At 39.3% G+C, this 16,015-nt stretch overlaps 1 protein-coding gene across 1 annotated transcript in view; it reads left to right on the top strand.

Annotated features, from left to right (window-relative positions):
* The first annotated feature begins 1,460 nt into the window (after positions 1-1,460).
* Positions 1,461-16,015, top strand: part of LOC135717423 (homeobox protein unc-42) — an 83,627-nt gene continuing 69,072 nt past the window's right edge. The window contains exon 1 of the mRNA XM_065239506.1: positions 1,461-2,157. Within this exon, the coding sequence (XP_065095578.1) occupies positions 1,779-2,157 (379 nt within the window). The 5' untranslated portion in view covers positions 1,461-1,778. The remainder of the gene's footprint in view (positions 2,158-16,015) is intronic.

The following is a 16,015-nucleotide window of genomic DNA, read 5'->3' as shown; positions in this document are numbered from 1 at the left end:
CCACCCGAAACATCCACTCGCTAGTCCGAAGCATATTGGGACCTGTCTGAGTCCATTCAACAACACAACCCTCCTCCCTCATCACAAGACAATTCGTTCATTCGTTTTCCAATCTATATTTTCATCTTCTCTCATCTCCAGAGACGAGCCGGGCCACGCGTAGACAGCGAGCAATATCGGGATAACAAAACAAATATATTATTTTCCAAATTGGACTACAGCAATATAGCCTAGAGCGCCACAGGCAAGAATAAACCACCATTTTGTTACGGTTAGTTCTGCTCATCGTTTTATTGTTTCCCCCACAACGATATGATAGTCCTTATGCCCACTAACGCAGCTCCAAACCAACACCATCATTCGTATGGCATCGCATCACCCTTGAAACTCACGTGTTACCCTGGCAACCCAGTTCATACATTAGCTTGAAATGATTGGTCAATTTTTTACGCCAGGACATTTCTCCTCAAGAGAATTCGTCCTTCTCTTTCGCTTTCACACACAATCAAACCCAATGCAGCGCATGCTCTGATCAACCCTCCATCAGCCCATCTCGCCCATTCCGACTTGTGCAACGAGGATAACAGCAGTGTCCTTCCGTACGCTTGCACACACACCATAGCAACCACGTGAAATACGCCAGCCTACTGTGCTCTCTTTCGCTCTTATCCCAACAAACTCACTCCCGCAAGTATGCTCTCTAATCGGCCATCGGGTTCGGAAAGCGCAGGATAAACATATCCTTCCAACCTGCCCCGTTCACTCGCTCCTTTAGGCCACAGCATCCCTCTGCGAGTCCTACCCACGACATGTCAGCGACATCAGATGATATTAATTTTGTTACTTTCCAGCATTTCATTTTCAGTCCGATCGACTCTTGCATCGTGCTACGACGACGACGACGACGACCGGTCGCGGAATTCCATCTCGAGAAAATTGTCCAACTTTAGACTCTCGATTCGTATCCTCCAGGATTTTCAAGTAGTGGCCCCCCTCGGTATAGTTGCTCTTCTCCACTTGAAACGTTACACATACACAGTCTCAGAGAGAAACAGACTGTGGCGAGGTGCCGCAAAACGGAGGTCCTGATAAAAATATACGTAACTAAATTGAAGTGATACTATTATCTACTTGAGATTTCCATAAATTAATTCGATATGTCTCAGATGATTACGATCAGTCCGGGTACCAGTGGCGAACCCCGATAACCTTGACGTTGAAAGGGAAAATTTTCAAGCGTTTGATGGAACGTGACTCAAGAGGTGAAGATAAATTGCGGTAATCGGATTTTGGTGTTTAGTTGATCTGTGCGGATCAAAGCTGGCCGTGGCTTGGCGGAAGAAATTGTATTGTGTACAGTGAACCAAATCAGTTTAGTTGTCATTTGTGCAAAACAATATGGATTAACGGCGGTGTATTAAATCGAGTGAACAAAGTTCCAGCTATAGGAATACGACTTACCTTTCCCAGCACGAGTGTTAACCGGATTCAAACTGTATCTACCGTCGGATTGTTGCTCACCGGTGCTGAATAGGGAGTATTCATCGACAGCCGGGCACTACAATTCCCTCGGCTCCAAGTTGGATTTCAAAAACGGGTGTGCCGATTCCGGCCCTGCTGGTATTGGTGGCGGCGGTAGTAGTGCACCCTCGTCTGGATTAAGCCCGGCCAGTCCCGATTCGCAACAGTTTAACATCTTTCCAGCGATTTTCAGCCGTCAACTGAACTTTACCGGAACAGGAACTTGCGCTACCAGTGCTCAAGCAGCAAATAAACTGATGGACGACCTCCGACCGAATCTCGTCGGTGGCCTACTAGGCCTGCAGCAAGGCCTACTGGATGATCACAATCTGTCACACGGAAACCTACAGCATAATGCCCAGGATTCGAAGTTTATGTCACTGCAGGACAACAGACTCATGGGAATAGGATCGCATGAAAACCGCCTACTGGGATTATCGCAGGATAACCGAACACCCGGCGGTGGTCAAATAACCGCCGCAGACAAAACCCTCCAACGGAAGTGCAGCAGTACGCCGGAAGATTTCAGTGCCCTGTACGGTGGATTAACGGGAGCTTCCATTAGTGATCATCACCACCATCATACGCCTGCCCATACGCCCCCGAACCGGTTGAGTGACAACGCATCTGTGACAGGTGAGTCGATGGTATAGGAATCAACCCCGACGGAAAAAAAAAGAATCATAAACCCAATTGTTTTGACGCCTCCCGTCGGGCTCGATAAGTGGGCGCACGCGTCCGGGATTAACTTCGAGGCAATGTTCATTGAATTTGGTGGGAGAAAGGATGGCAAATACGTTTTCGCTGTGCTCTTTTAATCCTTTGGGATGCCGGATAATCTTCGTCTCATGAAATGGGATTATGTCAATGTGCAAACCGGTGATGGTCATTTAGTGGGATATGTGACAAACAGTGCGGTGTGCGGGTGACGGTTGACTGGAAGTGTCTTGTTTATTATTTTGAGAAACAGTGGAAACTCTTTAACACTAGAAATTTAAAAAGAGCGATTGGAAAGTTTGCACACTTGGATCTCGGTTTTATTTATTGGAGTTTTTCAATTGTTCTCCAATGGAATCTCTAGAGTAGGAAAAACAGGTACAATTTGTTGTTTTCAATTCTGGCCTAAATACATGACACAAGTGAATCAAATAGCAATAAAAAGGAGTTAGTTGTTTTTAATAAAATGCTAAACGTGAACGTGCACATAAATTATAAATTTGAGACTGCGTAATCATATTCCCTTTTAAATCATTCATGTTTATGCGGTCACATCAACAATGCGGTATTTCACCCCATCAGCACCATGTTAAAGTTCGGAAGTCTGGCTTCCGACTTCCAAACCTACTTCCGACCTTACATTCGACCTTTCCGGACACCACGACCTTCGTATTTTTTGTGGTTTTTTTGTTGTTGTCACTTAATGACAGTCCTTTTGCATTGCTGTGGTCGCGTCGGAAGTCAATTAATCAGTGACGTATAGATATTTTTTTTTTTTTAATGCACAATACTATGGTGACCACGTCACTCTTAGAATTACGTCAGATCCACTGAGTCCGTCTTGTTTAAACTTTTCTTACATAAGAATTGGAACAATTCAAGATGATCAACTTTAAAAGGCCTCATCAGCTTTTCGGAGTTCGCCTACACATATCAACAACACTATTGGATAAGGGAAGCTTTCCTCTATCTGATGGTATATTGGGTTTGCATAAGTGAGCTCCGATTCACGAGAAAAGACCGCAATAAGTTTTGTTTACATAAGCTGATGAAACCTTTTCAATTGTTGATTTTGAATTATAATATTAGCCATCAAGGCTAACGAATTAAAACAACTAGTATAAACCAGGTGTAAAATAAAAGGTACCATGGTCCCATCCCAATTAAAATTTTATGTTTTATTATAGACTTTTAGCGGATTTTAAGATCAGCTTTACAACTCTGTTAATAAAACTAAGAGCTCCACCACAACCTCATGATAATCGCTGTAAGGCTATCTTCCTGCCAAGTGGACCACTGTTGGTAAGGTTTTTAAAGCATGCTTGAAAATATCAATAAAGCTGTTATAAAACACTGCGGAAACAATCTCCATACTCTCTACAAGAGGATCCCGAAACCTCTTTAAGAGTAATATTCAATTCATGCAGTTTTATTACGCTATAAATCCAATTTGATTTGGTATTGCTTAAGAGCATCGGGTATAAATAAGCTTGTTGATGTTCTGTTCTAAAAGAAACTATAACAGCAGTGAGTCAGACTATTGTTGTACAGTGCCTTCCCGTTTTTGGCAACACGACTTCATCAACTAATTCTTTCTTAAAATTGGTGATTTTTTGTGACATTGGAAATTCCTAGTGAGCCGGCGCCGGTGGTGTAGAGGTAAGCGTGACTGCTTTCTAACACCCCGATGGGTCTGGGTTCAATCCCAGCCGAGGTAGGTGGGATTTTTCTGAGGCATAAAAATCTCTGGTCACGTCTTTCTTCGGAAGGGAAGTAAAGCCGTTGGTCCCGGCCCATGTGACGATGTCCGTTGGTGATTGGCACTAGATTGCGGAACAGAGACCGACGTTAAATAAAGGAAAAAAGAAGGAAATTCCTAGTGAATAGGATACTTAAAGAGGGGTCTAGTGATATCAGAAATGGAATTAAATGTTGGATGGATTTTCTAGAAAGTGAAGAATACCAAAATTATATGTTGCCAAAAACGGGAAGGCACTGTATTTAGAAATCTATTGCCATGACAAAAAGATTTTGTCTTGGTGTCAAGATCGTTATGCATTTGATTTTGTTTGATGGCAGCATTACAAAAGATCTTAAATGAAGAGTTACATATAGCAGTTTTTTTAGTTCTAAAAGCATAAAATTTTATCGTGCATATTGGGATGATAGGAGTCTAAAATCAATGCACCATCAAAATAGTGCAGATGAACATAAAAAAGCGAATTGAAATAAAATTGAATTAGATTGGTTTATTTTAGTTTTCGAGAAAATCAATCTTACCACATTCAATAATATGGAAGCCCACAGAAATTAATTTCAGAACTTCAATGTATCTAATAATTTACCGAAAATCATTGGATTTTTTTTTTCAAGGCTATAAATTACCAACATCAATAAGGCGATTAAGTTGTTGGCAGTAATTATGGGAAGCAAGAATGTTTTCGATAGTAAATCTAATTTCTCTTCATCATGCCAGCAATGAATCTACTTGGTCGAGACATTACCGTTTCATATCCACTATAAAACTAATATTTGACAATAATGTTCTCGGAGTTAGACAGACTAGCTTTCAACTGAGTTGTCAATCGACTCGCACCAAAAAAGGGGAATAAGATAATTTTCAATGCTTATTCGGCCAGGAAGGCAGCTCCAGCTCCTGCATAAGAAGTGAATATGATTCAAAACGATGAGGTGGTAGACTTTAATCGTTTTCTTTTATCCATGATGGAAAACGTTTTTAGTGGCGCTTACAATTTTGACAAGTTTTTTGAGTACTTATCACTGTTTTAAAATGGATGTTTCATAGCCAACTAGTTTTATTGTGGCATACCGGCGCATTTAACACAGCATCAATCTGTCAAGTGACCGTGCGATGTTTTGTTTACGCCTAACTGGCAGCACTGCTGGCAGCATAAAAGAATACATAGAATATACGGAAGAGTCAGTTGACTCGGAAGCTTAAAGCAGATAAGTCGTCTGTTATCATATACGGTACGTTAGTATTTCCTCGAGTATTTCCCATAATTTCCCTTCAAAGCCAAGTGTAGTTAATCCATGTCCACGAACATAAATGTGGGCAGAAGCGGAACGGAAACGGAAAGTTTGACAGTTGTCACAAATGGCATCAAGATGCCTTGCAGGAGTCGATTTGGTTCAAACTAGTTTTCAATCCGACAAGTAGGCTTACTCAGATCGAGAATTTCCGCTTCCGCTGTCATTGCGCTTGGGCCTTAAATCAACATTGGGATAGGTTGGCGGGTTTACTGAGAGCAATTCAAATTGGCTTATCATACACTATAAAGCAATCATAAAACCTTTCATAAATCTAAATAGTATTAGCATCAGTTGGTTTTATATTCGGATTTATTAGTGCTTTTTAGATAGCTTATAGTATTTTATAAGACTTTCTTTTAATGAAAATGTGTATGACCGTCATAAAACTATTGGAAATTGTTGTTGCTGCAATAAAACCTTTACAAAATTCAAATAAATCCAAGTAGCTCTGGATTTGTTACTTGGGATAGAACGCTATCGAATATATTTCGATTAAATTACACGATTTCTCCACTAAAAAGTCAATATTGTAGCCCAACCTCCTGACTTCCATTTGCAACCCCCGGAGAAAAAGGACAGAATTAGTCTGGATCCAAAACCCATCAAATAACATAAGAGTTCAATAATAAGATCAATGATGGACATAGGTTGCTTCATTTTTGAAAAAAAAAAGTATTTTAAAGTATAATTATATTGAACAAAGTACAGCGCCCTAATGTTTATATAAGATGAAAGATACAGTGCTACCGCTTACAGTGCACACAATAAAAAGATTATTGTTTTCATCTTCGTCTCTAGAAAACACTTTTTACTAACCTGTCACTTTGAACTAGCGAATAAAGTTACACGCACTCTTTATGGAGCAGTTTAAAGTTTTAGATAGCTTGCATCAATAGTACATTAATTCCAGAAGGCACGGTATATTGCATGGCCCAGGGCAAGTGAGACCTATCAAAACAATGTGTTTGAATCCAATGTTAATGTTTCTTTCCGAGAATTTGGTGTTCATTTTTTTATGTAGTTCGTTTATTTGAAAGGATCAATCGTGTTTGCTTTACGGAGTCGATAATTCATTGATCATTGTTTGTAACCAATCAATCTAGTAGGAGTTGAGCCGAATACTCGCGACTTACCTAAGATTAGAGGGGTACATTGTCGAAGGATAGGACCAAGGGAGGATCTTGGAGGTGGGGTTTCATTGTCTCATCAGAGCGTTGTCCGTAGTATGAACGGTAGTGCGGTTTTAGATTCGTCTGGAGTTCGACTGAGACTAATCGAGACTGGGGATAAGACAAACAAAAAACTAATAAAGAGAGACAAGGAATTAAATACTTTTACAAGAAATTTTTTGCGTACACTTGTAGTCTTTTCTGTTAAAAAACGATACATTTATATCTAAAATACCTAACACCAGCCAAACAAGCTACTTCAGTAGTAATTGCACATAAGATATTTTTCGCTGTGTAATTTAACGTCCGGGTATATGAAGCTTGTTCCGGACATATCTCCGGAACCAGTTGAACGATTCAAAAAATAATCGATATTTGTTTAAAACTCAGTGACTCAAATTTATTGAATTTTTTTAAACAAATTCATAAAAACTCTATAAAAAGTGCTTTTTTCATGATACCAATAAGCTCTAAACTAGCATTTGCATAAATAGGTCCAACCATCATCATTTTTTTAGGTCCAACCAAGATCGGCATAAGTCCAACCAACATCATAATTCTTTGCTGAATAAAAACGTTTTATAAAATCATTTGTTCATAATAGCTACTTTGAGAAGCGTTGGAGAACGGTTGTGTGTTTTTGCTCCGCTGCGTGCTGTTATTTTTTTTTAGAGCTCTGGCTATCTTTGTGCTGGCGTGTAGTTTTTCGGTGCTCGCATTTGAATAGTTTTTGTAGGCAGCCCTACTTTTGCTTAATAAAACAAATGAAATTATCCTTAATAAGTAAAAAAAATCTCCTTATAATAGATCGGGTTGCTCCTTAAATGATTGATCAAAATAATGCTCAGTAAATATTTAAAGAACGCTCCCTAAAATAGAGAAAACTGTACATTAAGCATTTGAAAATGCTCCTTAGTATGCACCCTTTGCACCATTTTGAAGTGTAATTGTACCATATATCATCGGAAAAGCTGCTGTAGAAAGGCTAATAAGTACCATGAAATCATCTGAAATGTTCAGTAAAAATGCACAAATGCACACAATGATTTATCTATTTTAGGGAGCGTACTTTAAATATTTACTGAGCATTTTAAGATTTTTAACGTATTTTGATCAATCATTTAAGGAGCAACCCGATCTATATTAATGAGATTTTTTTTTACTTATTAAGGAACATCGTCATTGTTTAATGATTCATTTACCTTTTTACAGTTTTTGTGTCCCGGGCGCGATAATTTTATTTAGAATGGTTTGTGCTGATGTTTTCCCCCCTGTTGCTTAGGTGTCTGGTGTGCTCACGCTTTGTTGCCGGTGTGACTCGACCGCGCTGATCTATTATTAGGTTTTTGAGATGTGCATTGCTTTTGTGCACAGAATGACATGAAAAAGAAAAGTTATAGGTATTTGGTTATTGTGCGGTTGGAATCGCTGGAGGAGGAATTGTTTAAAAATGACTAGAGAAAAATAAGTATCGGGAATGCGCTCCCGGATATATTGATTTGGTGAGTACGTTCCAGTTGAAAGCGAACCCCACACGTACCAATATATTGACGCGAAGGGGAATTATTAAAAATAATATTGATGATGTTAATACTGAAATATTGTCAATACCGATGTATTGATGTCCATATAGAATGTATTGACAATACGATAATTGTCAATAAAAGCTATCGTGTAGGGTCCACTGAAGATCTATTTATATAAAAATTAATTTCTGTCTGTCTGTCTGACCCTTATAGACTCGGAATCTACTGAACCGATCGGCGTGAAAATTTGTATGCAGGGTTTTTTGGGGCCAGGAAAGGTTCTTATGATGGTTTGAAACCCCTCCCCTTTATGTAAGGGAGGACTCCCATACAAATGAAACAGAAATTTCTGCATAACTCGAGAACTAATCAAGCAAATGGAACCAACTTTGGCATGTGGAGGTATAAGGAGATGGTAATAGGGGGTAGCCCCTTAGATAGGGGGTGCTACGTACAATATAGTATGCTTTTTTTAATCGGTGCATAAACTCAAGCTAATATTGAATCGCGAGCAAGATCGGGCACACTCAGCTAGTTGTTCTTATAAATTTCTCGATTGCATTTTCAAAGGGACGTGTCTGCTTTTGTGGACGGTGCGTTTGATGATCGGTTTGTGTGGCTGGCTCGCCCGCGCGTGCTGCGCCGCTATTAGGTAGGGGAAAATTTCTCCTATCTGATAAATCGGCAAGCGTGAAGAAAGGGGCACGGTAGCCCAAAAATGTGAAAGTTTTATGGATTCTGTGCCCGTCTTACGTAAAGACCAAATCGAAACAACGAACGTCGCGTAAAAGTAGAATTTAATGAAAGCATAAGCGCTTTTTCGTAGCTTTTTTGTCTCTAGGTTTAAAAGATCATCGGTAGGCTTATCCTTGTGTAAAGGTCACCACCGTGGAGTTTTAGTTAGAATAAATCACAGGTCCTGTTACATTATTATTATATATTCAATGATAAATACCGTATGCGTGATAATGTTTGCACCATTGAGCAATGTCAAAATTTAAAAAAAGCTCAAAAATTTCGTTTTCGAGTTTTTTTTATTTATTCAAAGAGGGGATGTTTCACAGAGTCTTAAACTATGTTAATCATCGATCGAGTTTCCACTTACTTCAATTACGGCCTTCACACGCTTCTTGAATGCACGGCTGGTTCTAATTCTGTAGTCTGGATCTATTTCTCTCCAGGTACGGGTCAATGTTTGTCTGAGGCTTGCTGTGCTCGGGTGGCGTTTAGAACAGGCCTTGGCCTTCATGACGCGCCATATTGAGTAATCCAGCGGATTAAGATCGGGGCTGGATGGCGGCCATATATCCTTCGCCCAGAACGGAAGATGTTCCTGCAACCACTTCTGAGTGCGGTTCGAGGTGTGGCACGGAGCCCCATCTTGTTGAAATACAACATTTGGCTTCGGACCGTACTGTTCCACGGAAGAACATACTTACTTAAAATCCCGATTTAGACCTTGTGGAATGAACACCGGGTCCATTTTTTTGCCATCGGCAGCCACCAATCCAAACACCATAACGCTAGCAGGATGCTTGGTCAGATACACGTTCTTGTGCTCGTCGGCCACGTCTTTTACAGGAAGAGAACTAATATACCGGTCGGTTCTGGAATTTGATACGGAATCGACAGTAAACATGCTCTCATCGGTGAACAGGATTACCGGATTTTTTCGCTTAAGGAAGTTCAAGATTTTCTTGCATCGTTCGACTCGTAGCGCCCGGAGCGGATGGTAATCATGTGAGTTTTTTTCCGTGCCCTCGACTTCGCCCCGCAATCTTCCTTTACGATCTTCCGTGTCGTAAAGTCACGGTTCCCGTGTTCTTTTGCCATTTTCCTTATTGAACGCACTGGATTCACCCGAATCTTCCTTTTGATAGCAGCGATAACCCTCGGAACCCGAGCTGACCTAGTGGCCACCTTCGCGGATAGTTGTCCTTTCTTTTCTCGGTCTAAAACCCTTTTGAAGGTCCACCGGGACACTCCCACGGTGATTGAAATGTCTTTTTGCGACATTTGCGCGTGGGACAAATCACGAATACGCTGCCACTTCTTCATGGTGCAACTGTCAAAATAAGTAAATCTTTTTCTTTTATACATAGCCTACTACGGTATGAGCTATAGGTTACGTGCATGCAAAGAAAACCAAGGCATTGTATGCACAGGTGAAACGGGAACCTTATTTGTACGATGGTGCGAACATTATCACGCATACGGTATTTAAAACAGGATCAAAACACAACTGGAAGAAGCAACGTAACATCATTTGATTTTCTCTAGGATGGAAGTGATTCGTGATTTTTTTGTTTTCTTTCTTTTCCGGCTTTGGTTCAAATAGCTAAATCTATTGATCTAGACTGAATACTTTCAGCCCATCGATAATGGAGTAGCGTAAGATCCACATTGTAAAGATTCCCTATTTTCAGCTTTTCTACAGGCTTGAGTTGTTGTTTGAACCATTTAGTCTATCAATTTAATTTATCTGTATAACAATTATTCACAAGCATTGTACCAGGTTAATTCAAGAATAGTTTGATGATGATAAATCTTCCTAATATTCACATTACAGTTATGACCCGATCCTGTCAGCCTCTCTGCGCATCAGACTGTTATTTTTCAATAACTCCACATAATTGTAATTTCATATCTTCCTCCTTCAAGATGGATGTTTAAGATACACATACTTTGCTAGCTGACAAAATGGGGTCATTGCTGTATAATTATTCTCTTTTTTCAGCCTTCATTCAGACTATTGATTTAAATTATTTAAGTTTTCTTCCAGCCCTTCGATAACAGAACATCATTAGTTTTATACTGTAATGATTCACTTTAACAGCTTCACCCTGGTTTTGACTGTTGATTTGATTTGTTTGAATTGGTTTTCAGCTCTTTGGTGTTGGCAGTTGCGGGCGGTCAATTTTGCTAATGCTCATGCTCAAAGTTTATTTTCAGCTTTTCGATGATGGAACGTCTTCAGATTTATATTATAATGATCCACAATTTTGTTTAGGCTTCAGGCAAATCCAAGTATAATGCATGATAACACTGATTCATTTAAAACCATGGTCGCATCGCTTATCAAGGTGAATCCTGATCCAACGACCCCAACTTACTAACAAAATCTCCTTTCCTGTGTCTTTTGTTGGGGTGCAGAGGTAAACACGGCCCACAAACAACAAAGGTCACTATAATATTCCTTCCCTACTCCCACCTGATTGCAAGGACGTGGCCGGCGCCGTTATTAATCTACAAAATATGAAGTCACTGAAGCTTGTACAATGAGAATGGAAGGTCACTCCCAGCCCTATTCAGTTGATTCATTGTACAATTTCATTCTGATCAATCACAAAGTAGCAACCATTGATACGTGCAGTCAGTCTAAGCTAAGCTCTATAAAATCATTTGTTCATAATATTTAACTTTTTATGTTATTATTAAAAACAAGAAAGGTAGATTTCTCCCCTAAGCACGCATTTTTCATAATAATAAGTTGAAATCATAAAAAATAAGACATGAATTTTGACGTCGTGTGAAACCGGTCTAAATAGGTTCAAGCATCATCAGTTACCCTATAAAAAATATGTTGAGCCATACACCTATATACCTATGGCACATAACATATGCAACGGCGCCGGTGGTGTAGTGGTAAGCGTGATTACCTCTCACTCCAGGAGGACCAGTCGGCGCACCCGGGATATTCTGAGGCAGAATGTGGCAGAATGAGGCAGTGAAGTAAAGCCGTTGGTCCACGGTTCATGAGTTGATGGGTCGATAGGTAGGGTCCAGCTGGTGCGCCCTGGTGTCGGTAGCATTGGTGCTCAGCACGGAAAACAAATCAAGGAGAAAAAACATAACATAGGGGAATTTACGTATTCTCGTCAATCTAAGCAGCGTCTGCACTTCTACTAGCATTTTCTCAGCGTCACGCACATATATGATGTGTCTGTTTGTTTACATTCATCTGCTGCTTGCTTCTCTATCCATTCCAATCGACAGAATTTTTCAAAACGTTTTGAAAGCGTTTTTACAACGCTCCAAACTTCTCAGGTGAGTGTGACTATTGTCGGCAGCCTCTTTTTCTTCGGCAACCTTCCCATTAGAACTACGTGTTAACCAGCTGTTCTATTATCGGCAACTCGAAATCAACCCCATTTTGTAGTGCGTATGCTTTATTTGAAGAAAAATGTAGCATTACTGGATTGCTCGATCGTTCAAATATAATCAGATTGAAGCTGAAAGGCTAAACAATCGTTTGGACACATTCAGGGAAGTGCGTTGATGGGAAAACATAGTGAAATTAACGTTTAAATTTAGGTTGCCGAAAACAGTCAATGGGTGCCGAAGCCAACATTTACCCTATGTTGAACTGCATGCAAAATAATTCTCTAAAAGTGTATGTTGCCTCAGTGGTATAACCACTGAGAACCACCAGAAGGTCTCGAAAAAACGTGCTCAACTTTTTGACTCAGCTCTGGTACTATCTTCGGTCCCAAGCTAATCGATGCACCCCTCGAAACATAGAAAAATCCACGAGCCCCTCATTTTATCTGTCAAACTTTCATAGCGAATCAAAATAAACGTAGTGTAGTACTAGAATTTCGACTAGAATGGGATACGTTAATCTATTTGCTTGGGACCAAAAAGCAAGTCAAGCAGTGAGTCATTTTAAAATCGTTAGTTTCCACGTTGCTAGAAAAAATAGCCGTTACTGGTAATTTCGAGACAGCTAGCTGCGAGACCCAGGCTGGGACCTTAGCCATAGTGATCGAAAAAAGTTTGCTAGGAACGCCCTTCCTTTGCCTTTTCGATCAATATTTCCACGTTTTTATTGCAATGTAATTGTAGTAGATCTTTGTGTTGTGTTTGCTCAAAACATTTTCAATTGGTCGCAGCTGAGAAGCATATGGAGGATTGAATCCTTGGGTATTGCAGGTATCGATAAGCACTCGATTTGATGTATGTATTTGATGTATCCTGCTTGTGAAATACTTGCGAATGGAACGATGGTCAGCTCAAAACACTGCATGATTTCCGCATAAACCGGGACACTTGTTGCAAAATGATGCTGCTTCTCTGTGGACTTCAAAATGTATGCAGTTACTCCTAATTTGTGCGGTGGTATTTTTTCTCCTACGAATCCAAAATGAAATCAAAGGTTGGTGAAATTGGTTACAAACATTTAGAACAAGTTTAACGAAAAAAAATGGAACATAAATTTTTCTTCTAATATACAAAAAGATTTAAGGTTATAAGAATTAAACATGTATTGGCGTGGATTTCCCCCACTTTTATGCCATAACTACAGAAAAACAATACGTATGGTTTTCAATGACACTCCAGGATTAATTGTTGGGTGAGGTCATTGCATAAAAAATCGGCGAAAAATTTATACTTTTTTGATTGTAAACGTTAATATATTGGTATATTGGTATATTGGTATTGGTAATGGCGAACGTTATAGTTTATTTCGCAGTGCTGTGATAAATATTCAATTAATTAAGTGTGAAATTGTGCTTGTGCCGCGGTAGAATTGATCCTACGCGTGCCCCGTAGTGATAATTTATTGGATAAGTAGGAGAACGGTTACTGTTGCCGCTGGTTCTCGTTCAATTTTTGTGTTTTCCCTTCGCCCGGCAAGCTATTTGGTACCCTTTTAGTAAGCTACGGCATTGTAAATTTTTGCTTTCGTTCGTTTTTACTTGTGTCTCTGTAGTGTTGCATGTAAAGTTTATGTGTATAGGTGATATATATGGCTGAGTGTGCAATATGTAATTTGGGGATTTTGGTAAGTGATTTGCCGGTTATCTGTGTGGGTAAGTGTGCTCGTGTATTTCATTGCAAGTGCACTACACTCACGCGGACTCAGGCTAAACTTATCACAGATAATGCAAATGTTCTATTCAAGTGTAGTAATTGTCTGTCAGATCAGAATTGTGACGAGCAGAATGTATCGGTTTCGGATACCAAAATGCTGGGGGAAGCAATGAAGCAATTGTCTTCTGTTGCTGACTCTATCACTGGTATACGAAACAACGTTGCTGCTCAGATAGACAACGCGTTGAGAATTGGCATGGAAAAAATGCAACAAAATATGAACGATTCTTTAAGTTGCTTTGAAAAATTAATTAGTGAGAAATGGAATACGATGACTAGTTCATGTTTTGAAATTAGTACGGAAAAAAATTTAGCTGCAACGAATGGTGCATCTAGGACGGTTCATTCTGAATCGGACCGAAATCCCAGACGCAAAAAACGTAAATTTCAAAATAGTGACAACGATTCGACTGATGATGTTTTTCAAGAAAATGCGAGTTTTGCGGATGTTGTAAAAAGATCTAGTCATGCAAGTAAAAGTAAAAATATTAGTAACAGTAATAGTAACATTAACAGTAACAGTAACATTAACAGTAACAGTAACAAACAGAGTAATCGTAAGACTCGTCCGGTCATTGTGATCAAACCAAAAGAGTCCAAACAAGCTTGCGAAGATACTCGTAAGTTTTTGAAAACTCAGTTGGATCCAAAAACACACAAAATCAGTAATTTTAGGAATGGTAAAGATGGCTCTATTATTGTTGAGTGTGCAACAGGAGCTAATCTTAATGATGTAAAATCTGGTATTGAAAGCAATCTGGGTGAACAATATAGTGCTGTTGTTCCCACTTCGGTGCCAAGATTGAAAATAGTGGGCATGAGCGATCAGTTTTCCTCCGATGTCTTCATTGACTACTTAAAAAGTCAAAATGAAGACATCGCTATAAATGATGTTAAAGTAGTGAACATGTTTGAAAATCCACGCTTCACTTATAACAAGTTTAGTGTTGTAATTGAAGTCGATGTCGATACTTATAAATGTTTGTTATGTGCGAAAAAAGTAAATGTAGGGTTTGATCGGTGCTCGATAGTTCCCGCGATTAATGTGTTGAGATGCTTCAAATGTGGAGAATTTGGGCACAAGAGCATGGATTGCAAAAATTGTGATAGATGCTCTAGGTGCAGCCAACAACACAAAACGTCGGAGTGTACGTCAACTGTATTGAAATGTATTAATTGTTTGAAAACGAATAAAGAACGAAAAATGAACTTGGACGTCAACCATGCCGCATTTAGCTCGGAATGTTTGCTTTATAAAAGACTTTTTGATCAGAAGAAAAGCAGCTTGCGTTTCAATAAATAGCAGCCAAGTTCCAGGAATGTGAATCAATTCGATTTTTTATACTTGAATATTGCGGGGTTGTCAACAAACTACGTAGCATTACGTCAGATTGTTGAGGAAAAACGTCCTCTTTTAGTTTTCTTATCTGAAACTCATATTGTAGAAACTGAAGCTTTTGATCAGTATAGTATTCCGGGATATATTGTTGCTGCTTGTTTATCACATTCTAGACACACTGGCGGTGTTGCTATTTATGTCAAAGAATCGGTTCAATTCAACCTTCGTACCAACGAAGTTATTGATGGCAACTGGTTCTTGGGCATTACAGTTGTACGTGGCATGAAGATGGGTAATTATGGTGTTTTGTATCATTCTCCCAGTTCTAGTGACCAGCGTTTTGTTGAAGTTTTAGAGAACTGGTTTGAGACATTCCTTGATTCTAGTAAATTAAATATATTGGCTGGTGATTTTAATATTAATTGGCGTGATAACCATAATTCGAATCATTTGAAGCGTTTAGCTGAGTTTTTTAATTTAAAGCAAACGGTAAATGAGTATACGCGTATTTCCAGGCACAGTAGAACTTTAATTGACCACGTTTATTCCAATTTTGATTCCATTTGTTCAGTTACGGATACTGATTTGAAAATAACCGATCATGAGACTTTAGTGATTAATGTCTTAGACCATGTTAACGATAACGATAATTTTGTAAAATTGAAGTGCTGGAGGAAATATTCGAAGCAAGCTGTTTCGAATCTTGTTGAGAGAAGCCTGGATTTTCCATTCGCGGCCGGTAACTTAGATGAATCTACAGCTGTTCTTAATAACGCTTTGAAAACGTGTACCAATCAACTAGTTGAGCAAAAGTT

This window comes from Ochlerotatus camptorhynchus, unplaced genomic scaffold (assembly GCF_037179485.1).
Source record: "Ochlerotatus camptorhynchus isolate MF236.1 unplaced genomic scaffold, CSIRO-AGI_Acam_v1.1 ptg000055l, whole genome shotgun sequence".
Lineage (NCBI taxonomy): Eukaryota > Metazoa > Arthropoda > Insecta > Diptera > Culicidae > Ochlerotatus > Ochlerotatus camptorhynchus.
Note: the sequence above shows the minus strand (reverse complement) of the source record. Positions and strands in the feature narration are given on the sequence as shown.